The sequence below is a fragment of the Neovison vison genome, chromosome 10 (assembly GCF_020171115.1).
Source record: "Neovison vison isolate M4711 chromosome 10, ASM_NN_V1, whole genome shotgun sequence".
NCBI classification, from domain to species: Eukaryota; Metazoa; Chordata; class Mammalia; order Carnivora; family Mustelidae; genus Neogale; species Neogale vison.
The window spans coordinates 9,217,006-9,240,944 of NC_058100.1; the positions used below are offsets into that span (position 1 = coordinate 9,217,006).

Sequence of the window (23,939 nt, forward strand, 5' to 3'; positions counted from 1 at the left end):
GACTCACGCAGCTAATACACATAAACTGTTTCCCTAAAAGGCAGAGAAAGGGACAGGACGAGGACCCCCACGACAGGCTGAGAAGTTCCCATGGCCTGACGGCTCTGCAAAGACAGGCACTGTGTGTCAGGACAGGGAAGGACATGGAGCCTCAAGTTCCCCGGGGCCACAGCATTCATGACAGCCACAGAAGCCCAGCCTTGTGTCCCAAGTGCAAAGGACAAACCCCTGGCCTTCCATATGGAACTTCAGCCCTATTCTGCGGACTAGCATTCCGTGGAGACGGGGTTCATTTTAAAACACAAAGCTGAAGGGATTAACCGTGTAATTTATTTCTTTTTCGTGTGCGACAGTAGCATACAGCTAGTCTGTATATATAAAAAAAAGAGCAGGCTATCTGTCCTGCGAGGGCCGGGGACTGATTTCCTCTACCAGCACCGAGTGGAAAAGTGCTTCCCTCTGGCAGGTAACCATCGTCAGAACGTGACCCTGTCTGTCATCACGATACTGACCGTGGGCTTTCTCAATGAAATGACAAGGGCCCAGAGCGTAAACATGTCAATGAGCAGGAAATCGTGTCCACTTACTCCACCAGGAGCCTAACTGGGAAATAGCTCTTTAAGGCAAACCAGAACCCGAGCATCATCAGTGGCTCAGATCTGTGGGAGAAGAATAATCCTGGTCCCTCTCTCTGTTCTCCAGAAGGAGGTGAAAGATTTCACAGACAAGGAACCGCAGCTTCCCTGATTAGTATCTAAAAGGCACCTAGGCCCATTTTCAGTTAGGAAGGGGACTGAGACATGAAGAACACTGAGCCAATCTCTTCTCCCAAAAGACACAGTTTGGGAGAAGTCTGTTCCATGGAGATCTGGTCCCTGCTCCGCCCCGGCCACGCCGCCCATTTTCAAAAGGCAGACTCCACATCACCCATCTCCACGCACACAGTCTTCAGCTGCGAATAATACTCGATTGTCACCCGGCCGTTCTCTCTGCCGAACCCTGAAAGGAAGGGGGGGTGGTGAGGATGACCCAAGTGACTGAAAAGTCCTCAGTGAGCATCAAGGACAGGCCCAGCTGACCCCAGCAGGGGAGGAACATAGAACCGACAAGGTTTGGGATGAAGTCCTCAGCTGCTCCGATCAGTGATGGAGCGAGGCAGGGGGAAAAGGGACCCACTGGCCTTTGGGGAGGAGACAGGGAAAAAGCCATGTCTCATCTCTACGTTAGGAATCTGAACTTACATACCTACCGTTCCAGGTTGAGATCTGAAAACGTTCAGGCTTTCCCATTCAGTGTGAAAACAGTCCCTACAATAATCGGCGGACGCCTTCGAAAGTTACTGCTAACTTGGGGTGCCTGCCTGGCTCCGCCGGTCTTGATCTCAGAGTTGTTAGAGGGAGCCCCGCTATCTGCTTCAGATTCTGTCTCTCTCCGTCTCCCTCTGCCCCCCACCCTGCTCCCTCTCTCTCAAATCCCCAAAAAACAAAAACAAAAAAAAAGAAAAAGAAAGATTGCTTCTATTGCTTAAAAGCTAACCCTATAGACTAACTCTGAGATTATGAAATAAACAGAGATGCACAGACCTGACTGCACAGGTCCGAATGGGGAAGGCCACCTCTGCAACAAAATGTGGAAAATGCAGGGAGTCGGCTTGGGATTCTGTCTTCCTCTCCCTTTCCCCCCACTAGTGTGCACGAGCTCACTCTAAAATAAATACATCGTAAGAAAAAAAAAGTTGGTGCTCACTGAAAACTTGACTCTACAACAGAGATTTTTTAACCTTTTCCTACACCAAATCTGTTAAGAGCAGCTTGTTTTCCCACCCTGCCAACTCGTAACACCGGGGGGACTCTGCAGGTAGCCCGGTCACTAGGTCACACGCCACAGGGCCAGCATCCCACACCTGGCCTCTCCGGGCACCCGGCCTCAGGCTCACGCAGGTCTGCCTCCACAGGGTAAGGCCACGTCCCCGCACATTCACGCCTCCAGGGGCACCGTTCAAAGGTGATTTCTACAACAGCCCTGGCAAGGCCTGGCTTTGGCCTTTGTCCCCTTCCACACCCTGAGCACGGAGCTAGCTGGGTGGGGTCGCCCAGGTTGCTTCTCCTCCCATCTGTCCATGTTAGTCTCTCTCGTGCCAGGTAGATGAGCTGAGCGCACGGATCCGAACACGCCAATGTGAGGAAGGGAGAGGTGGCCTAACAGGCTGCTCTGAGGCCTTTGCTGCAGATTCCAAACCTTTCCCTACACTGACGTTCGTCTTCATAAAGCAGCATCTGGTGCCCCGTCTGCATTCCGTGCCCGTGTGCGCAGCTCCTCTAGGCCCGTGCAGGGACGAGGGGGGTCAGAGGAGTGTGACGAGGGAATGCCAGGCTAAGAACAAAACGTAAACCCAACAGCCACCATCTCGTCCGCTCTCCTCAGGCTCTGGATATCGCCAACACTGTCATGGCCACGGATACGGGCCAAGAGGCCAGGGCTCAGGCTCTTCGCGTGGCGCCCCCACAGTCAAAGCCGATCTTCAGGAGAAGGTGGGGAGACTATGGAGAACATTTACAGGCAACAAGCTCCAAGAGAAGCTCGGAGGAAGGGCTCTGCCCCGGCTGCCTCGAGGCTCCTCCTCACACGTGGGGCCTCCACACGCGTAACGCGCGCCTGACTGACCGCGTCCACGTCGGCAACGGGCGGCAGCTGAGGGACCGCATTCCTGGATGGCGTCCAGGGCAACTCTAGTGACTGGCTGCTGTTGAAAACAAGTTAATAACTGCCTGCGGAGAGGTCAGAGCCGCTTGACCTCTAAAAACTCCATAGCTGGGGATCTGCCTTCGGCTCAGGTCGTGATCTCGGGGTCCTGGGATCGAGTCCCGCATCGGGCTCCCTGCTCAGCGGAGAGCCTGCTTCTCCCTCTGCCTCTCTTCCCCCACTTGCACACACACTCTGTCTCTTTCAAATAAGTAATAAAATCTTAAATACCATATACACTCCACAGTGGATGGCAATGACCACCCCAAGAAGGGAACATGCGGAGCGGATTTACGCCTCCAGTGACCACAGACCATGAAGAAAAACCAATTCCACCCATGAGAGAAACTTCTTCGAGACGTCTACCAGCCATTCACAAGCTAGGCTACACACACGTCAGAACCTTCTGGATGGCTTTTGCGGGGAGAAAAAGCTGCTTGGCTTCCATTCCCAGAGACTGCTCTGGTGGGTCTGGGGAGAACCAGGAATCAGGATACTTTTCGGATAGTATGTTTGGATCCCAGTTTGGGAAGCTGGCCCGTAGGGCCTGAATGACAACGAGTATCCCGAGAGGCCCGGTTTGCTTTCGCACTCGCCGGCTCCTCACCTGACTTTTTGTATCCTCCAAAGGGCAGCTCCACGGGGCTGACGTTGTAGTTGTTGATGAAGCACATTCCGGCCTGCAGCTCGGCCGCCACTCTGTGTGCGCGCTGGATGTCCCTGTGAAACGCAACAGAACAAGCTGCTTATTCATAGCTTTGCTCCTGCTCTAACAGGAAAAGTTGGGCTACCAGTTCTAAAGGTCTCAAAGAATTGCCAAGTTCTCGTTTCTTCACTGTGTTTTAGAATCTTGTGGCATCCCTGCAAAAGAGAGAAGGACCTGAGCTTTATAGCCTCATCTGAAAGCATCTATAAGTCGCAGCAACAAGGGGGCCAAACACTTTGGGAGAAAAAGAGTCCTTTTAACAAACAGTGCTGGAACAGCTGGCGACCCACACGTCCACCAAGAGGAAGGTCAATCCCTTTCTATACTATACTGAGTTCATAAATATGAACTCAGATGGATCACAGACCTAAAATGTCAGAGAAAAAAAACATAAAACTCTTCAAAAAGACAAGTCCCCAGGACCCTGGGTTAGATAAAGCCTTCTGAGACATGATACCAAAAGTAACAGACAAAAAGAAAAGAAACAGGATGAGACTTGGTCAAAATTTATAATTTTTGTACTGCAAAGGAGACTGTCAAGAAAGTGAAAAAGACAACTCCTGAGAACACAAGTCAAAACTACACTGAGGGGGAGCCTGGGGGGCTCAGCCAGGTGAAGTATCTGCCTTTAGCTCAGGTAGTGATCCCGGGATCCTGGGATCGAGTCCTACATCAGGCTCCCTGCACAGCAGGGAGTCTGCTTCTCCCTCTCCCCCTGCTCATGCTCACTCTTAAATAAATCTTAAAACAAAAAAAAAAACTGAAAAAACTGAAACACCACTTCACACCCACCAGGATGGTGGAAACCAAAAAGGCGGAGAGAAGCATGGGATGCCCCGGATGTGGAGAAACTGGCCCCTCCCACGTCATTACTGTTGCCCCAAGAGGCCGCGCTGCCTCTTGGGGGAACAGTTGAGCACTGCTTCAAAGAGTCAAGCAGAGTCACCATATGATCCAGCAATTCCGCCCCAAGGTATGCAGCCCAGGCAGAAATGAAACATAACCACACAGAGACTCAGATACAAGTGTCAACAGAGACATGATGCAAAAGAGCTAAACAGTAGAAACAATCCAAATGTCCAGCAGGTGAATGAACAAGATGTATCCATACATAGTATTCTGGAAGTAATGACACCTGCTACAATATAAATGAACCCTGGAAACATTCTGAGTCAAAGAAGCCAGTCAAAAAAAAAAAAAAAAAGAACAGAAGAAAACATTTTTAATTATATGTTTTTTGGCCTATATTATATAGATCGGTGGGGTATAGAATCTACATTATGATCTAATCTCTATTTTTTGCATTTTGTTAACATAGTATTCAACCTATTTCTGACTCCAAGTTTGATAACCCATGCAAATATGTGTATCATAAACATGATTTGGATTAAAATAATGTAGACCAAAAAAAAGGTATCGTGTCATCAAATAATGAGATGAAAAGTGGAACATTTCATCAGTGATTATACTGACTTATGTCCATCAGTCCAAATACTCTGATACTTACAATTACTTGGGTAGCTAAAGTGATATATAAGTGGTTGAGTTAAATTGATTAATGTTAGCAATACAGGTCCTTTGTGAGAATTTTCATGTATTCCCTGCTACATATAACATAAAATTTGTGGACATGAGCATAAAATACTATGTGTACACTATAATATATATGAGGCATTATAAAAATGTGTTATTGTATTAATAAAATTTTAAATGAGACCAGAAATAAAAAAGCCAGTCACAAGAAGTCATGTACTGTATGATTTCATTTATACGAAACATTCACAACAAGCAAATCCGCAGCTGGAGTAGGTGGGTTAGTGGTGCCCAGGGCCTGGGGGCAGGGCACGGTGAGGAGTGAGTGACTGCTCGTATTCGTGGGATGCTGAAAATGTTCTAAAATTAGATTATGGTGACGGTTTGACAACCCTGTAAATACACTAAAAAACAGTGAATTGTACATTTTAAATGGGTAAATTATATGGTACAGATAATCCTACACAGCTGTTAAAAAAGGAGCGGTGTGCCGGAGTCACCCTCTGCGAGAACCTCTGCCCGGCCTGCGGCAGCAGAGAACAGACACTTAACCCAGCCAGTCCTCACCACGAAGAAAGCAGCTTCTGAGAGGGCAGGGCAGGACTCTGAGAGCTCCCGTAACGGTGGATCCCGCTGTCCAAGTCCATGGGCTGGACAACACCGAGAGGGACCCCTGACGTCACTGTGGCCTTGGGTTAATTGCAGTACGTTCAAGTAGGTTCATCAGTTACAACCAACGCACCCTCGGGACGGGGACGCTGATGATGGCGGGGGGTCGGGGGGGGTGGGGTGGGCAGGGTTTATGGGCAATCTCTGTGCCTCGCTTTCCACTTGATTTTGCACTGAACCTAAAATTACTCTAAAATATAAAGTCTACTCAAATATAAGAAACAAGCAAACAAAGAAACAACAGCTCCTCAATCTTTTCTTTCTTCAGGGTTCTTTTTTTTTTTTAAGATTTTTTAAATTGAAAGACAATGAGAGAGAGAGAGAACACAAGTAGGGGGCAGGGGGAGAGGGAGAAGCAGGTGTGGGACTTGATCCCAGGACCCGGGGATCATGACCTGAGCCAAAGGAGGACAGTTAACTGACTGAGCCACCCAGGTACCCCTACACTGTTTCATTCATCAGTTCCTCACCACAAAGCTATAAAAAAAAGTGAGCCAGCATAATTCTAAGTATAAAGCAGTATAAAATAATTCCAAAGTATAAAGCAGTCCCAGAGAACCACCCATAACTGCCAAAGACTAATCAAAGTTTGAATATGGTCAAGCCGCCTGCAATCATTTTCAAGGAAATTATACTCCCAAATCACTTTTTACTTGTATTATAGTGGTTGATCTTTATGTATAAGATACTAATCACAATTTTACTTATGAGAGTCACAACTGGAAACAAGAGACTAAACGAAAAAAGGCCCACATATTTTGCAAAGCATTCCAAATAGGAACTACCATAAAGTCGTGAAAAATATCACCTTTTTGGAGAATACTGCCCAGTGTTTATATGCTTATAGGTTTCTAAATTCCTTGACAGGTAGATTTTCAGTAGGCACCCAACCTGATGCTTTACATAGATCAGAATCTTAACCTTAGTTCAATGAATGAAATAGGACAGAATGTTCATCAACACTGTTTACAGGTCAATTTCAATGCAACAGTAGAGGGCTCTGGCCGGTCAGGGCAAACTACAAAACGCTTCTCTGGCACCTTTGGACCTCACCTAGAGCAGAAAATGCTGATGAAATGTCAACTCCAGAGAGGAAATGAGAGCAGTGGCCTCTCTGGGCAGATCCGGCCTACATCCCCTGTTCCTGCAAAGCTGTCTGAGGTGTCCTTCCCCACGTACCTGGTAAAGACCCCAGCTGCTAAGCCAAAAGTGGTATCATTGGCTCTTTCCAGGACCTCAGCTTCGGTGTCAAATGGTAAAATGGACATAACTGGTCCAAAGATCTCCTCTTTCACGCAGGTCATGTCATCTCTGCAGTTAGCTGCAAACATCGTAACAGAGCCAGACATCAGTGACGGATTACCGTGCTTGGCGCTTGAAAACGCCTTCTCTGCAGTAACGATGAAACACACAACCCTAAGAACGCCTGAGAACCCTGCTCAAAACACCAGCTGCAGCCCAGCCGCGAGGTCTGCAAATGACTCCTCACGGATCTACAAAGATGACAAGTCTGCATCAAGAGGTGGTAGGCCTTGATGTACAAAGTACAAAAAGCACTCTGGTCACCCGTATGTCACACTCTACTTTGGGGACATCTGCACTCTCTTAAAGATATAATAAATAACTCTCAGCCTGTGCTTCAGGATAGTTCATTATGTTCTAACTCTCTGAAAAGCGGTAATCCACATAGGACATTTAGGGAAACGATTGGCCAGAATATTAAATTATCCAAGAGTCCCAGGAAATACTTTATCACCTCCTGCGGGTTGGTAACACCGGGTGGCTCTGTACGCAGTGACTTCCCTGTCCCAGAGTCAGGGCTGACGCGGGCTTGCAGTAGCAGCTGCCGCGAGGGAGGAGGGCAGGTTCCCATTCGAGACAGAACATCTACTGTACTTTAGCCCCCAGATCTTAAGGGATCAAAAATTAACCCAGACTCTGTTGTGACCCCCACACTTTAATACAAATAAAAATGAACCGGGGGCTTATTAAAAAGCAGATCGCTGGGCCCCACTCCCTGCGAGTTATACTGAGGGCGGGAGGCAGGAATCGGCCCCTTTAACACGTTTTCCAAGTGGCACGGACGTCAGGGACCACAAACCAGGCTTTCAGAATGACGGGAATAAACCTTAGTTTGGTCAGCTCCCTGTTCTTTGCCCAGGTTCACGGCCTGTTTATGCATAACTTTTTTTCCTCATTGTAAAATATATAATCCCTGTGAAAAACGTGGCCTATTCAGCAATGCACCAAGTACAACAAAAATCAGCTCCAATCCCCAGCAACCAGAGAAACCCACTGTTAATGTCAGGATGCAAACTCCATTCCTTCTCTCTCCCATGCATACATTTATTTTTTAATACATCTGGGTTAATACCATACACACCACTGTTAAATCTCTATTTTTTATTTATATCTAAAAATACATTGTAAGCTTTTCCTATTCACTTAATAAGTACAAGCTAATCCATGGTATGGATGGTGGGCTCACAGCTTTGAAACCTCAGCGGATCTTTTTCTTTTTGTGAGGGCTTAAGGTTAAAATGCGCCAGACAATCAAGTGCTGGAAAGGGACACCGCTGTCACTTAGGGACAAAGACCTGCTCCATCTGTCTTCTAAACAAGGTGTAAGGAATGTAATTACACAACATGATTCGATCTGTATATAGTTTTCTAAAGCCTATGAAACTACTGATTTTTTTTTTTACTATTTTTTAACTCTGAAATTAACTAACATATAGTGTATTATTAGCTTCAGAGGCAGAGGTCAGTGATTGATCAGTCTTACAGAACACCCAGTGTTCATGCATCTTGTACCCACCTAATGCCCGTCACCCAGTTACCCCATTCCCCTACCCCTCTCCCTTCTAGCAACCCTCAGTTTGTTTCCTATGATTAAGTCTCTTATGGTTTGTTTCCCTCTGTGATTTCGTCTTATTTTTGCCCTCCCCTCCCCTATGTTCCTGTTTTCTTTTTTCTTTTTTAAGATCTTATTTATTTGACAGAGAGAGAGATCCCAAGTAGGCAGAGAGGAAGGAAGGAGGCTCCCTGCTGAGCAGAGAGGCCGATGCAGGGCTCAATCCCAGAACCCTGGGATCACGACCTGAGCAGAGGCTTTAACCCACTGAGCCACCCAGGCACCCTCCTGTTTTGTTTCTTAAATTCCACGTATGAGTGAGAATATATAATTGTCTTTCTCTGATTGACTTATTTCACTTAGCATAATACCCTCTAGTTCCCATCCACATCATTGCAAATGGCAAGATTTCATTTTTGATGGCTACATAGTATTCCATTGTATGTATATACATCTTGTCATCCATTCATTTGTCAATGGCCATCTCAGCTCTTTCTATAGTTTGGCTGTTGTGGACACTGCTGCTATGAACATTGGGGTACAGAGGCCCCTTCAGATCACTACATTTGTATCTTTGGGGTAGATACCTAGTAGTGCAGTTACTGGGTCATAGGGTAGCTCTACTTTCAACCACACTGAACAACCATACTGTTTTCCAGAGGGGCTGCACCAGCTTGCATTCCCACCAACAGCATAAGAGGGTTCCCCTTTCTCTGCATCCTCACCAACAGCTGTTGTTAATTTTAGCCATTCTGGGGGCACCTGAGTGGCTCAGTCATTAAGTGTCTGCCTTCAGCTCATGTCATGATCCCAGTGATCAAGCCCTAGATCAGGTTCTCTGCTCTGCGGGAAGCCTGCTTCTCCCTCTCCCACTTCCCTGCTTGTGTACTCACTCTCACTGCATCTCTCTGTAAAATAAATAAATAAAATCTTTTTAAAAAAGTTTTTTTTAAATCCATTCTGACTGCTTTGAGGTGATCTCTCACTGTGGTTTTGATTTGTATTTCCCGGATTCCAAGTGATGTGAACATTTTTTCCACATTGTGTGTTGGCCATTTGGATGCCTTCTTTGAAGAAATGTCTATTCTTGTCTTCTGCCCATTTCTTGATTATTTGTTCTTTGGGTGCTGAGTTTGATAAGTTCTTTATAGATTTTGGATATTAGCCCTTTATCTAATATATTGTTTGCAAATATCTTCTTCCATTCTGTCAGTTGTCTTTTGATTTTGTTGACTGTTTCCTTTGCTGTCCAAAAGCTTTTTATCTTGATGAAGTCCCAGTAGTTCATTTCGGCCTTTGTTTTCCTTGCCTTTGAAGATGTGTCTAGCAAGAAGTTGCTGCAGCTAAAGTCAAAGAGGTTGCTGCTGTGTTCTCCTCTAGGATTGTGACGGATTCCTGTCTCACACTGAAGTCTTTCATCCATTTTGAGTCTATTTTTGTGTGTGGTGTAAGCAAATGGTCCAGTTTCATTCTTCTGCATGTGGCTGACCAATTTCCCCAGCACCATTTGTTGAAGAGACTGTCTTTTGTCCAATGGACATTCTTTCCTGTTCTCTCAAAGATTAGTTGACCGTAGAGCTGAGGGTCTACTTCTGGGTTCTCATTCTACTTCACTGATCTATGTGTCTGGTTTTGCGCCAGTACCACACCATCTTAACGATTACAACTTTGTAACAGAGCCTGAACTTCGAGATGGTGATGCCACCAGTTTTGCTTTTCTTCTTCAACATTCCTTTGGCTATTCGGGGTCTTTTCTGGTTCCATACAAATGTTAGGATTATTTGTTCCATTTCTGTGGGAAAAAGTTGATGGTATTTGATAGGGATTGCCCAGAATGTGTAGCTTGCTCCAGGTATCATAGACATTTTAACAATGTTTGTTCTTCCAATCCATGAGGATGGAACATATTTTCATTTCTTTGTGTCTTCCTCAAATTCTTTCCTGAGTGTTGTATAGTTTTCTGAGTACAGATTCTTTGCCTCTTCAGGTAGGTTTATTCCTAGGTATCTTTCCGGTTTTGGTGCAACCATAAATGCGATCGACTCTGTAATTTCTCTTTCTTCTGTCTCATTGTTAGTGTATAGAAATGCAATTAATTTCTGTCCACTGGTTTTATACTCTGCCATTTTGCTGTATGAGTTCTAACAATTCTGGGGTGAAATCTTTTGGGTTTCCACAGAGAATATCACGCCATCTGCCAAGAGTGAGAGCTTGGCTTCTTCTCTGACGATATGGATGCCTTTCATTTGTGTCTAATTGCTGAGGCTAGGACTTCTAGTACCACGTTGAACAGCCATGAAACTACTTGATATTTTTATGGGGACACTAAGATATATTGTATATATGGATCTAAGATATACTGTAACATAATAGAGGAAAGCCAATAACAACATGACCTAGAGCAGTGGGCACCTCTGAGGTAGGGGGAGAAGTAAAAGGGTTGAGGACAGTAGGATGGCCACACACTTGTCTGTCCAAACCAGGAGATGTTTAAGATTGAAAGGACATGCTAGAAATTATTAAATTACAAAATTTTTAAAATATTGCCAGACTGTCTGACAAACTGGTTTTATTATACTGATGACATATTGTTCAAAGAAAAACATATTCTTCAGCAAGTTTCCTGAGAAATGAAATTCATTATTTTATCAAACATGACCTTCCTTTTTTTTTTTTTTTTTTTTAGCTCCTTGCTTCCGGAACAACACGTGTCGACCCAGTTAAGTCTCAGGTAAACTAATGCACGGTGCCGTCCAAGAGGAAGGAAACTAATCCACACTCCCATCCACATGGGAGGTAAGGAAGAACTTCTACTCCTTAAATCTGAGCAATGAGGTCGTGGTTTACCAACACTTGCTGTATACCGTATACATATTTTATAAATATCCTTTTCTGACACTTAATTCAAACCATTTGAAAGCGAACAGGAAGGGGACGTACTCAGTACACAAGGTCTCATGTAATATCCGTCCTTCAGTTTGGGATCTTCGGGTACGTGTACGTCTCCACCACACAGCACTTTAGCACCCTGCCGGAAAAGAAAAAAAGAATGCTTATTTTCTGCTTAATGTATAACCCTGGGGCACCTGGGTGGCTCAGTTGGTTAAAACATCTGCCTTCAACTCAGGACATGATCTCCGGGTCCTGGGTTCCAGCCCCAAATTGGGCTCCCTGCTCAGCAGGAAGTCTGCTTCTCCCTCTCCCTCTGCCCCTCCCCACCTGCTGCCTATGCTCTCTAATAAATAAAATCTTAAAAAAAAAAAAGTATAACCCTGAAATGCATCCCTGAAACGTTCAGTGTGTCCTGAGCAGGCGCCTAGTCACTCCACTGCAGGGACAAAACAGAACAGAGCCGAGGACACTGTGACATCACGAGCCAAGCGGGTATTAGCACAGGGAAAGTGCACCCAGCAAGGAACGTGGAATGATTCCCCTCCACCTTGCCCCAGCCCATCTCCACCTGTTTCGCACCTGCTCCTTTGCCAGCTTAACAAACCCGAGGACTCGCTGCAGGTGTGGGCGGTTGATGAGGGGACCCATCCTCGTATCTTCCAGAAGGGGATCTCCGATTTTTATCTTCTCGGTCCGTTTCACCACTTCCCTTGTAAATTCATCAAGAATCTCCTTTTGCACAAATACTCTTGTGCCATTACAACAAACCTGAAGGACAGACACAAATTTGTACGTGTGTAGGGAAGGAAAAAGGAAAAGAGGGAAGAATCCAACAGCTTTACTCTTAAAAGAGACAGTATACCTTTTTTAAAAGGTTAGTTCCAGCTCTAAAAATTATCCCCGTCCTGGACAGAATTACCCATGGAATTGTGGACATACCACCCTCTCAGCAAAGAAACCACCTGCCGTTCTGGAGGAAAGTTCTAGCTTTTTGTTTGTTTACATTTCCTTAAGGCCATTCATAGACCCACACGAGTTTTCCTACTGCCTCCTGTCAGAGGCTCGGTGGGGCTGTGTATTTTAAGAGGCAGAGGAGACAGGAGAGGAAGAACAGACCAAGAACGAAGGGCTTAAACCTAATGAAAACCTGAGGCATTTCACAGCGAACTTCTCTGTCTCTAAAATCACAAATCATTTATGACCATTTAGATCCTCCCGTAGAACGTGAGCACAAATACTGTTCAAATGTTATCAGAACTATAGATACAAAGTCCAAAAACAGAGCCAAGTACCCATGTTCACAGAATAATGAAGACGTATCAAAAGGTCACAGGAGATGCCATGAGTCGAATCTGCAATTATCTGAGGATCAAAATAAATGATGGCAGTAAATGGACTGTAATCCATAGAATGAAGGAAGAATCCATAGTCCGTAAGAGTAAAAATAAGTGAGTGGAAAAAATATGGAAGAAGGGAAAGTTCCTTCTCACAGACGAGAGTGAACTAATAAATGCAGAAAAACAGAACTGGGAAATCACCATTTGGGAACCCCCATAAAAGAAAATGTTTTCAGCAAAAATCATCCAAGGGAGTTATGACTAGTGGGGGAGAGCCCGGGGAGGCACAGAATCCTCTCGCACGGTCTGCTCTGTGACCCGTCTTCCCACAGAGGGAGACACAGTGACTTCCCAGAGAAGAAGCGCCTCAGCAGAGTCAACCAAACCACTAAGAGGGACACAACATGACTTCTGAGGTGCTTTTTGTCTCAAACCCATAACCCAAATCTTAGCAAAAGGAGACACCAGACAGACCCCAAATGAGGGACATTCTACAAAATAAATAGCTTCTATTCTTCAAAAATGTCAAGGTCCTGAAAAACAAAAACAATTGAACAGCTGACTGTTCGAGGATAAAGGAGGCTGTGGGGACGCAAGTAAATGCAACATTCCTTCCCAGATTCGATCCTGGACTAGAAAAAAGAAACTGTGATTTTGTTTTGTTTGTTTCTCCTAAAAGGACTAGTATCAAGCAAATGGCATTACGTGGGGACGCCTGGGTGGCTCAGTGGGTCAAGCATCTGCCTTCAGTTCAGGTCATGATCCCCGGGGCCTGGGATCCAGTCCCGCACTGGGCTCCCTGCTGGGCAGGAAGCCTGCTTCTCCCTCTGCCCCTCCCCCTGCTCGTGTTCCCTAATAAATACATAAAATCTTTTGTAAAAAATGACAATATGTAGACGGGGCTGCAGAGTGCCTTACTGTTCCTGAGGTCATTGATTGTACTAAATGCACCGTGCTTACGAAAGAGAATGCACTTGTTTCTAGAAAATACACACAGGAATGTAAAAGTTACAGATCTTAAGTCCGCAGCTTTCAAACACTTCAGAAAAAAAAAATAAATGCATACCCAGGTATAGAAAGAGAAACAGAATGACAAAGGAAACGAGATAAAATGTTCACATCCGAGAAAGGCGCTCAAGGGTACACGGCGTCCTTCGCCCTCTCTGTGCAACACTTCTGTGAGTCTGAAATTATTTCAGCACAAAACGCTTTAAAACGTGCTGTTCGACAAAGGGGGGAGATGCCTCTGAAACCTCTGCCCGGGACAGGTGCATACCTCGCCCTGCGTGAGGAAGTTGGCCATCAGCGCCCCCTTCACGGCGTTCTCCATGTCACAATCCGAGAAGATGATCAGGGGCGATTTGCCTCCCAGTTCCAAGGTAACGGGTTTGACTCCCTTAGCTGCCGTCTCCATGATCTGACAGACAAGCACACACACACGCGGGAGGGTCACACGGACACCCCGCACCCGGCGTCAGCCAGACCCTCAGCCTCCAGGCCTCGGACTGCGCACCACCTGCAGCCTTGCTCCCGTCAGGGACTCGGCCCTTGGCCTACGCAGCCTCTTCCAGAACCCTGAGGAGGGTCCGCAGGACGGCACCCGGCATCCCGGAGGGCGCGCCTTTTCAAAATGCCGTTCATTCGCGTGTCCCAGGCGGAAACTCTCACGACTATGGCTGCGCTCGAGGCGGACAGCTAAGGTCAAAACGATACATCAGAAATAAACCGCTTTAAAAAAATAAATAAATAAAAATAAAAATAAAAAAATTTAAAAAAAGAAACCGCTTTGGTGAGGGCTGTGCCGTGTGGAAGCCTGATGATTCATGGACCCGTACCCCTGGGGCAAATAAGACATTATATGTTAGTAAAAATAATTTTTATAAAAGAAATAAGAGATAAGCTGAGCGAGTGCCCGTCCTTCTGCGGAGGTTGCTGCAGAGGCCCTAAGACACCAGGGATCAAGTGGCAGCCCAGACCCCGCGCTCTGAGGCACGGGCAGGCGCTGACGGCTCGCATCCGCTCGGGCCGGCCGCCAGCCCCGCTTTCTCCTCATCCCGCCGCACTCCGAGCCGGCGCCGCACGCTGACAGCGCACTTCCGCTCTCGCTCTCCGCCCCGCCCCGCCCCCCACGGCCTCCCTCCCAGGATCCCAAGCGAGGCCCCCCACGCGGACTCCGGGCAGGCCCGCCGCCGCCGTCTGTGGGACCCGATGCCGGTTTGATCTTCACCTTCGAGCCGGTGGGCACACTCCCAGTGAAGGAGACCTTGGCCACGTCGGGGTGCTGACACAGATACTGGCCCGTGGCCGCCCCTCCCTGCACGACGTTGAAGAGCCCCGGGGGCACGCCGGCCTCCGTGTAGATCTCGGCCAGCAGCAGCACGGACGCCGGCGTGAAGGGAGACGGCTTGAAGACCATGGCGTTACCTGCGAGAACCCAAGATGCGAGAACACGAGACTTCTTGAGGCCAGTGATCCTCTGAGCACAGGACAGGACAGGAGAACAAGACAAAGAGAATTCCAAGTGTTTCCTGTCCCCCCCCCCCAGCCCCCCATCAACTCCTAGACCCGCACGGGTAGGAGTAAGTAAACCCAGCTTGTTCCTCCCACGTTGGCTCCTCGCCACGGGCAGATCCCAGGCCAGCACGCGTCCAGGCTCAACCAGGAACACCCGACACTCGCATTTCCAGGCCTTTCCACATCTATTATCTCATTTAATGCAGGCCATAGCAGCAGGAGCGCTGTGCTCACTCCCATTTTACAGAAGTTGAAATGGAAGACCCGAAAGGTGAATTCTGATGAGTCTCCAAAGCTAGTGACTTAGCTCTATTCCTCCTGTCCCAGCTCCCTAGGCCTCGCACGGGAACTTGCAGAGAGCAGAAGGGCACAAAGCATGACAGGAGGAAAGCTGCATTTCCACACAGCGTCCCAGCTCTAGTGCTTTCCTTAACGTCAGGATTTTTTTTTCCTGAGATACAATAAATCATCTTTTCCCACTGATTCCTCTTTAAATAGTAGGAGAACACTTTTTCGGTCAGCCAGCTGAAGTTTCTCTAACGGAAACCTTGTTTATGATTTGTCTTATGAAGGAGGAAGTTTACCTTCTGCTTCTTAAGTGAAGCCAAACTCCCGAATGTGACTCCCTCCACAGAAATTCATCCCACAATTCTTGTGCAGAAAGGAAGAGAACTTAAAAGGAGCACCAATCTACATCAATTTGACAGTAAAAAATAAGACCTCCCAGACCAAAATTAATGGTCTTCTTTTCCATAACAAAAATAAATTCGATAAAGAAAAGTGGGAATAGGGCTCCTCGGCAGCTTAATCAGTGAAGCCTCTGCCTTCGGCTCAGGTCATGATCCCAGGGTCCTGGGATCGAGCCCCACATCCAGCTCCCTGCTTAGCGGGGAGCCTGCTTCTTCCTCTCCCTCTGCCCCTCTCCCTGCTTGCACTCTCTCCCTCTCAAATAAATAAATAAAATCTTAAAAAGAAATAAAGTAAGAGCAGGAATAATATAGACGCAATCCGTGTGCATAAGCCACACTGCCGGGTCCCAGAGCAACACGGCAGGAAGGGACACACGTCCTCTGAGGCCTCAGGTGCCCCAAGGCAGGCAGCCCTTCTGACGTGCAGTGTGAGTGTGTGAAGGAGTGTGTGTATGCATGTGTATGTGCACACGGGCACGCATGCACAAAGAGGTGAGAGGTAGAATAAAGGGCCAGAATGATGGCTCCCACATGACGAACCCTTCTTTCTTACCACAGGCTAAGGCAGGCGCAGACTTCCAGCAGGCGATCTGGAAGGGGTAATTCCAGGCACCGATTCCCACACAGACACCAAGCGGTTCTCTTCTGGTATAACCGAAGGAGCCGCCTGGGAGCTGGATATGTTCGCCTAAGAGGGAAGCAGGAGTCACAGAGAACACAGGACTGCTTTTCCGGACACGCCGCCAACACTGGGTGCCACACTCGGCAGCCTCCCGCTGTCCCCGGCCTCCCGCTATCTCCAGCTTCCCGCCGTCCCCAGCCTCCCCACTGTCCCCAGCCTCCCACTGTCCCCGGCACACGGGCGCTCCCCGACTCCACTCTAAGGCTCACTCTGGACTTGTGTGCGCACCTCCGCACATTCTCTCCAAGAAAGACTCCAACACGTCCCTCAAAGCCACGTTTACTCGACTTAATGTAAGTCTCTAAAACCTTAGAGGATCTAGCAGGTAAGAACCTGAAGGCAACGAGATGGGGACTGGCGGACCCGCACCCCAGACTCTGGCTCCCACAGCCCTGCGGGGTGCCGGCGACCATCCAACACCAGCTACAGCAAACCTCACAGAGTCAAAAACAAAACGAAACGAAACCTTTTCTGCTCATTAGGCAGAACTAGTAAACATGATGATGCTTACTGACTCCTGCAAGAACTGTTTTTTTTAACCACTTGGCTCAGGAGCCGTGCGGAGTGCATTACGTGTATTTTCTCACTGAACCTCATGACCACCCACGAAGACAATTTCAACAAGGAAAGATGAAGTCATTCTCAGGGTCACCCACGCGGAGAGTGACAAGCCCAGGACTGTTAGCCCAGGGCTGTCTTCATCCCCACATCTGTCCCCACATCTCTCTCCCGGGTCACCAGGGTCTGCTCTCCCACCCGCCCGCCCGCGGTTCCCAGGGCCAGGCGAGGGCTCACCGGCCATGGAGCCCGCCAAGCCAGCGTAGTACTCCAGGCACTGCCACGAAGTGTCGATGTCCCAGCGGGCCTCGAAGATGGACTTGCCATTGTTGATGGTCTCCACCGTGGCGATCTCATCCTTCCGTTCCTTTGGGTAAAACCGAAGATTAGATTTAAAACACATATAGGGACGCCCGCATGGCTCAGTGGGTTAAAGCCTCTGCCTTCGGCTCAGGTCATGATCCCGGGGTTCTAGGATCGAGCCCCGCATCGGGCTTTCTGCTCAGCGGGGAGCCTGCTTCCCCCCATCTCTCTGCCTGCCTCTCTGCCTACCTGTGATCTCTGTCTGTCAAATAAATAAATAAAATCTTTAAAAAAGAAAAAAAGAAAAAAAAAGACACATATATTACCGGACATCTCCCCATATTCAATAGTCAGAATATACTGCACAATTTTTAAAAATAGGAACCGCTTGCATTTTAAATGAAAGGAGCGGCGCTGTTACATTTGGGAGAGAGAAAAAGCTCACTGCGAACAGCAGCCCTATCCTCCCCTCAAGTTAATCATAACAAATTTGAGACCCATAATGGAACAGTTTGATGGGGTGTCTGGGTAGCTCAGTTGGTGAAGCCTCTGCCTTCGGCTCTGGTTGTGATCCCAGGGTCCTGGCATGGAGCCCCGCGTCGGGCTCCCTGCTCTGCTGGGAGTCTGCTTCCCCCTTGCCCCCTGCCCCTCCCCCCTGCTCGTGTGCTCCTAACTCACTCTTTCTTTCAAATAAATAAAATCTTAAGGAAAAAAAAATGCTAAAGAAATTCCTTCAATCAGAAAAAATATGACACCAGATGGAAATCAAAGCCTACACAAAGGAATTGGGAGCACGAGAGGGAGAATCGGGACTTGATCCCAGGACCCTGGGATCATGCCCTGAGCCAAAGGCAGACGCTTCATCTACTGAGCCACCCAGGGGCCCAAAGGGCTAATTCTTAAGAGGACAAAACCCTAAATGCTTACACACTAGGAAAACTAAAAAACAAACTAAAATAATAAATTATCTGCTTGAGTTACCACTTTTGGTCTATTAAAAATAATTTTTTAATGACAGAAGAAAATACTTCGTTGAGAGGAAATTCTCCATGAACCCTGTCACCAGGCCTTCTGAGCAGAGGACGCTGGAAAGTGGAGACACAAAGGCCTTGGAAGGCAGACACAGTGTCTTCCTAAGGACAGACGTGCCCAGAAGGAAGTGCAGAGGCACAGCTCACTGCTTCCCATTTCTGGAGACACCTGCTTACTTCCCAGGGTAGTAAAGCTGGTAACACCTTCCCCCTGAACCCCGGAGGAGATGTGCTTAGTGAGTCACTGCTCTCGCTCCAGGGGAGGGAGTGTGGGAGCAGCTCCTGTCTAAACGGAGTCTCGGAACTTGAGGGTTCCCCTCCTGGGGTGCAACTCTGCAAGCAACAGGGTAACCTGTGGTTCTCACTGCATCTCCCCTCGAGGACTGGAGCTCAGAAAACTAGGGCTAATATACCCCTCTCGCTGCTGCACTTTGCTGTGAGTGACAAACTGTACCCTTCTCAGGGCACCTGGGTGGCTCCGTCGGTGAGGCGTCTGCCCCCAGCTCAGGTCATGGTCTCAGGGTCCTGGGATCCAGCCCCATGTTGGACTCCTGGCTCGGTGAGGAGCCTCCTTCTCCCTTGGCCCCTCCCCTCTGCTTATGCACTCTCTCACTCTCAAATAAATAAATAAAATCCTAAAAAAAAAAATTTATCAAATCCAGCAACTCATGTCTCCTGTCACTATATACATATATATATTTATGTGTGTGTGTGTGTGTATACACACATATATATATTTGCAAATATGGTAATTATCAGACATGTCAGAGTTTCTGACTTAACACACTTATGAGAACAAAAACTCACCAGAGTTCTACCAGTCAGAGGTAGCCACGATTCATATTTTGGTGTACATGCTTCTGAGACTTCTAATTGTTTGTAATGAGCATCTCTAGTCCTTCTGTTTTTTAAGACTGTAAAAAGGTGGGGCACCTGGATGGCTCAGTGGTTAAGCTTCTGCCTTCAGTTCATGTCATGGTCTCAGGGTCCTGGGATCGAGTCCCACATCGGGGACCGTTTAGGAGGGAGCCTGCTTCCCCCTCTCCTTCCGCTGCTCCCTCTGCTTGTGCTCTGTCTCCTTATCTCACTCTCTGTCAAATAAATAAATTCTTTAAAAAAAAGACTAAAAAGTTTAGGGGCTCAAGTGGTGGAGCATGCAATTCTTGATCTCAGGGTCATGAGTTCGAACCCCACGTTGGGTGTAGAGATTACTCAAAATAAATAAATAAAAATTTTGTAAAAAGACTGTAGGAAGTTTTAACTTTGTCTTGATTTTATTTTTTCAAAAGATTTTATTAGAAAGATATCACAAGTAGGCAGAGAGGCAGGCAGAGAGAGGAGAGAAGGAAGTAGGCTCCCTGCTGAGCAGAGAGCCTGATGTGGGGCTCAATCCCAGGACCCTGAGATCATGACCCGAGCCGAAGGCAGAGGCTTTAACTCACTGAGCCACCAGGCGTCCCAACTCTGTCACTATTTTAGAGAGAGAGAGAGAGCATGTGAGCAGGAGGGAGGACAGAGGTGGGGCAGAGGGGGAGAGAGGCTCTCAAGCAGATCCCCCCACTGAGCACGGAGCCTGACACAGAGCTCCATCCACAATCCCCAGAACACGACCTGAGCTGAAATCGAGAGTCAGCCGCTTAACTGACTAAGCCACCCAGGTTCACCCTAACTTTGTTTTTTAAGAAGGAAACATCTATAAATTTACAAAATCTTCCCAGGCAATTACGGTAGAATATGTACCTGAAAAAAGAGTGGTAGAGTCATCAGAGGAAAAAGGAAACTGGAAACAAATACAAAGAGTTAAAAAGGAGACAAGCTGCAAAGGACACATTAGAACAAAGATAGAGAAAACAACCTGCCAAAGGAGAGGTCAGAGAGAGCCAAGATCCAGACAGCAACTACTTAAAGAAATCATGTCCCATATACCCAGGTGAGCACACGGAAATGTTCTGCAGTTCTGCAAAAAAGGCATCACCTAGGGGCACCTGAGTGGCTCAGCGGGGTTAAAGCCTCTGCCTTCAGCTCAGGTCATGATCCCAGGGTCCTGGGATGGAGCCCCGCATGAGGCTCTCTGCTCAGCGGGGAGTCTGCTTCCTCCTCTCTCTCTCTCCCTGCCTCTCTGCCTACTTGCGATCTCTGTCAAATAAATAAATAAAATCTTAAAAAAAAAAAAAAAGTATCACCTAACACAGCATCAAAGTCTAATGGCAGATGAGCACAGAGAACCCTCAGAGCAACTCCAAGGGGACATTTCTGAAAGAGAAAGAAAGTGAAACATACCCTTATTATCCTGGCAGCCTCCAAAAGAATTCGACAGCGCTCCATGCCGGATTTCTGCCTCCATATTTTAAAGGCAGCTTTTGCATCTGCGACAGCCAAATTTACTTCCTTCTCTCCCGAGCACGTGAAAGTGGCTATCACTCGGCCTGTAACAGGAAATACAGTGTTATCTCAAGTTTATCTCGAGTTTAAAGTTATCTCAAGTTATCTCAAGTTTAAAGGAAGTACTATGTATCCACAGCGCCTTGTAGCGACCCCCTTCCTGTTTTTTAACTATGGCCTGACTTCATGACCACCCCAATGCCTGAGGTTCTTCACTCTGTTCTGAGGCAACGGAACCCTTTAAGAATCTAATAAAAGCTGCAGACTTCTCTCTAGAAAAACGTATGTCAGCACATCAGAGAATTACAGAGAGCGTGTCCCTTGCCCCTAAGCACAGCATGAACTTCAGGTTACGAACCCTATCTTATGTCCTCCTCTATCTCACAGCTGAGCTGGGTTTTGCAACCCTCCTTAACAATGTTTGAGAATCTCAGGGGTCTTGCGAAATTGAAGTTCAAAGTCCTCAGTCTCCTGGGTTCTGAACTCTGATTTTATTTTTTTTAAAGATTTTATTTATTTATTTGACAAAGATAGATCACAAGTAGGCAGAGAGGGAGGCAGAGAGAGGGGAGGAGAAGCAGGATCCCCGCTGAGCAGAGAGCCCCGAGGCAGGGCTGGATGCCTGAACCCTGAGATCATGACCTGAGCTACCAGGTGCCCCTGAACTCTGATTTTATATTCCGCTCTGTATTCTACATAAATCAAATCATAGTGCTGACACCTCATGAATATGATTAATAAACATCAGGAAAACTTATCCCTAAACACAAGAAAAAATTTTTCTCAAACGGAAAAAAATCCGGTTTCTCCTTTTCTTACTCCAACCATATTCCCTATATCCCGGTGCAAAATATGAACCTCACATATCAAGGCTTGTGACTGACTCCACCAACAAGAATTCTTTAAGTACCCCAAATCGGCAGTTCCTTTTCCCTCCACCAAAAACTCCAGGGACTCTGCGTTTTCCAGAAAGATTTCACAAGCCTGCAATTTCTGCTACAAATTTGAATTACCAGTCGGTAAGGGCAGTGGCTAAGGATGGTAATTAAAATAAAGAGCATTTTTTCTCTCTCCTGTAGGCCTATGGGGATGGGGGTGGAGAGGCTGTTTCCTCCAGCAAAGTCCCCGGATCCCTGGGGCTCCTTCCTGCTCTAAGGTTACTAGTGCTGTGTGGTTCACTGGGATTGATCAATTCTAAATTCTGCAGTTCTTTGCAATCCAGTTTTGTCCCTCTGGCTACAGGCCATTCTGGTTTGCACAAAACATTTACATTTTTCTCCCCACAAATATTCCATAAAGCTCAGCAAAACAAACACAAACCAAAACTAAAACCTCTTCCTCACTGGCTGTGTGATCTTCAGAATTCTCAGAGCAAACCCAGGGCCCAGCAGTGTTTGGCAACTTCCAGCACTGGATAAAAGGTGGCCTTTTTACCCCTTCCCCAATTCTGATTCATGCACAGAAATAGTTTAAGGCTAGGAGATGGCGACAAAGTCCTCATTCATGCTCATTAGAGTCATCTGCGCACGCCTTTCCATTGTCCACACTCATGTTTCCACCTGCGTCCTTCTGGAAATCCTAATTCTCTTATGTGCGCAAAGTTGAATACACTTTAATAGCGAACAGGGGCACAACCTCATGCACCCTGGCTTTGTAGACTCTTCTCAAGCCGCTGTAGCATTACCCACGACCCCTCCGCCCCCAGACGCAACTCACCAGCTGTCCCAGTTTCCTAGACTCCCCTCCCGTCCCCGTCCAGATGCATTCGTGTTTGCACGGAGCCCTCAGCTGCCTGCACACGTAACTCTGTTCTCCACTCACGTATGCCCAGCAAACGTTTGCCCAACGCACTAAATGAAGGTTCAGGGCAGAATACTTCCAAGAGTGGGGCGGGGAAGCGCCACCCCGCGCCCAGGCCCCGCCGCCGCCCCCTGCACGGCCGCAGCCCCCGCCACCCGCCGCGCAGGGCCCGCCGCCCCCTCTCCGCCCCGTTACCGGTTGCGGGCTCGAACGCCTTCTCGGTGCCCGAGGCGTCCGCCGGCTCCACGCGGGCCCCGCCGCGGTAATTGAGCGGCTGCGACACAACGAAAGTGCCGGTGCTCATGGCCGCAACAGGAACAGGCCGAAGGGTGCGGAGAAGCGGAACGAGAGCTGCCGAGCGGGCTCGGAGAAACATGGGGGACGCGCGCGGCAGAGGAGCAGAGGTTTGGGGCTGCGGGGAGGGGCGGGGCCTGCGGGGAGGGGCGGGGCCTGCGGGGAGGGGCGGGGCCTGCGGGAGAAGAGAGGCGGGCGGGGAGTGGGGGGGGCGGGTAGCGAGGGGCGGGGCCGCGGAGAGACCCGGCGAGGGGCGGGGCCCTGGAGGACGCGGTAAGGGGCGGGGCTCGGGGAGGGGCGGGGCCGCGGAGAGACCGGCTGGCAGAGGGAGCGGCCCTCAGGGGAGGGCCGCTGGACGGGGGCGGGGCCGCGGGGCGGGGCGGGGCGGGGCCGCGGGGAGGTGAGGCAGGGAGAATGGATGCGGGTCACCCCGGGGCTACCCCAGCTCAAGGGCCTCCAGGTGATCAGGTAGGATCTGGGAGACTTGGTGGCAGTCTAGGCTCCTAGATGGTCCGGGTCAGTCCCTCGCTTAGACAGAAGGATGGGGCTACCCACCAGGGTCATGCACACACACACACACACACACACACAGAAAACGAGAACCACGTGAGGAGATGCACAGGTGAATAAGCTTGATGGTGGTGATTATTTCACAGTGTATACCTCTATCAAAACACCAGGTCGTACACCCTAAATACATACATTTTTGTCAATTATACCTTAATAAAGATAAGAAGTGGGAAAAAAGTTCTGAGAGAACCCGGACAATGTTAAGTCCTTGACTGTAGCACTGTTTGTATCTGCTCTCCTCATCGGAAGCTTCTGTTTCCAATGATGATGGAGTAACAGTGACCAGATTTATCTTCTTGTCTCAAACAACGAGAAAACTGGGCTAAACATAGGAAACAATAATTTACAGATACAGGACAACAGGTAACATCGGATAGTGGTCC

At 48.1% G+C, this 23,939-nt stretch overlaps 1 protein-coding gene across 3 annotated transcripts in view; it reads right to left on the reverse strand.

Annotated features, from left to right (window-relative positions):
• Positions 1 to 23,115, reverse strand: part of ALDH9A1 (aldehyde dehydrogenase 9 family member A1) — a 46,182-nt gene extending 23,067 nt beyond the window's left edge. For 2 of the 3 annotated variants that reach the window (XM_044266777.1, XM_044266776.1), the window contains exons 1-10: positions 22,888 to 23,115; positions 20,791 to 20,936; positions 17,414 to 17,543; positions 16,490 to 16,624; positions 14,961 to 15,157; positions 14,010 to 14,150; positions 11,976 to 12,164; positions 11,445 to 11,532; positions 6,830 to 6,971; positions 3,350 to 3,462 (exon numbers count right to left, since the gene is read on the reverse strand). In XM_044266777.1, the coding sequence (XP_044122712.1) occupies positions 3,350 to 3,462; positions 6,830 to 6,971; positions 11,445 to 11,532; positions 11,976 to 12,164; positions 14,010 to 14,150; positions 14,961 to 15,157; positions 16,490 to 16,624; positions 17,414 to 17,543; positions 20,791 to 20,936; positions 22,888 to 23,068 (1,462 nt within the window). In that variant the 5' untranslated portion in view covers positions 23,069 to 23,115. Of the gene's footprint in view, positions 1 to 308; positions 1,000 to 3,349; positions 3,463 to 6,829; positions 6,972 to 11,444; positions 11,533 to 11,975; positions 12,165 to 14,009; positions 14,151 to 14,960; positions 15,158 to 16,489; positions 16,625 to 17,413; positions 17,544 to 20,790; positions 20,937 to 22,887 lie in introns of those variants that run through there. The other variant, XM_044266778.1, reaches the window with a different exon arrangement.
• Positions 23,116 to 23,939: the final 824 nt, after the last annotated feature.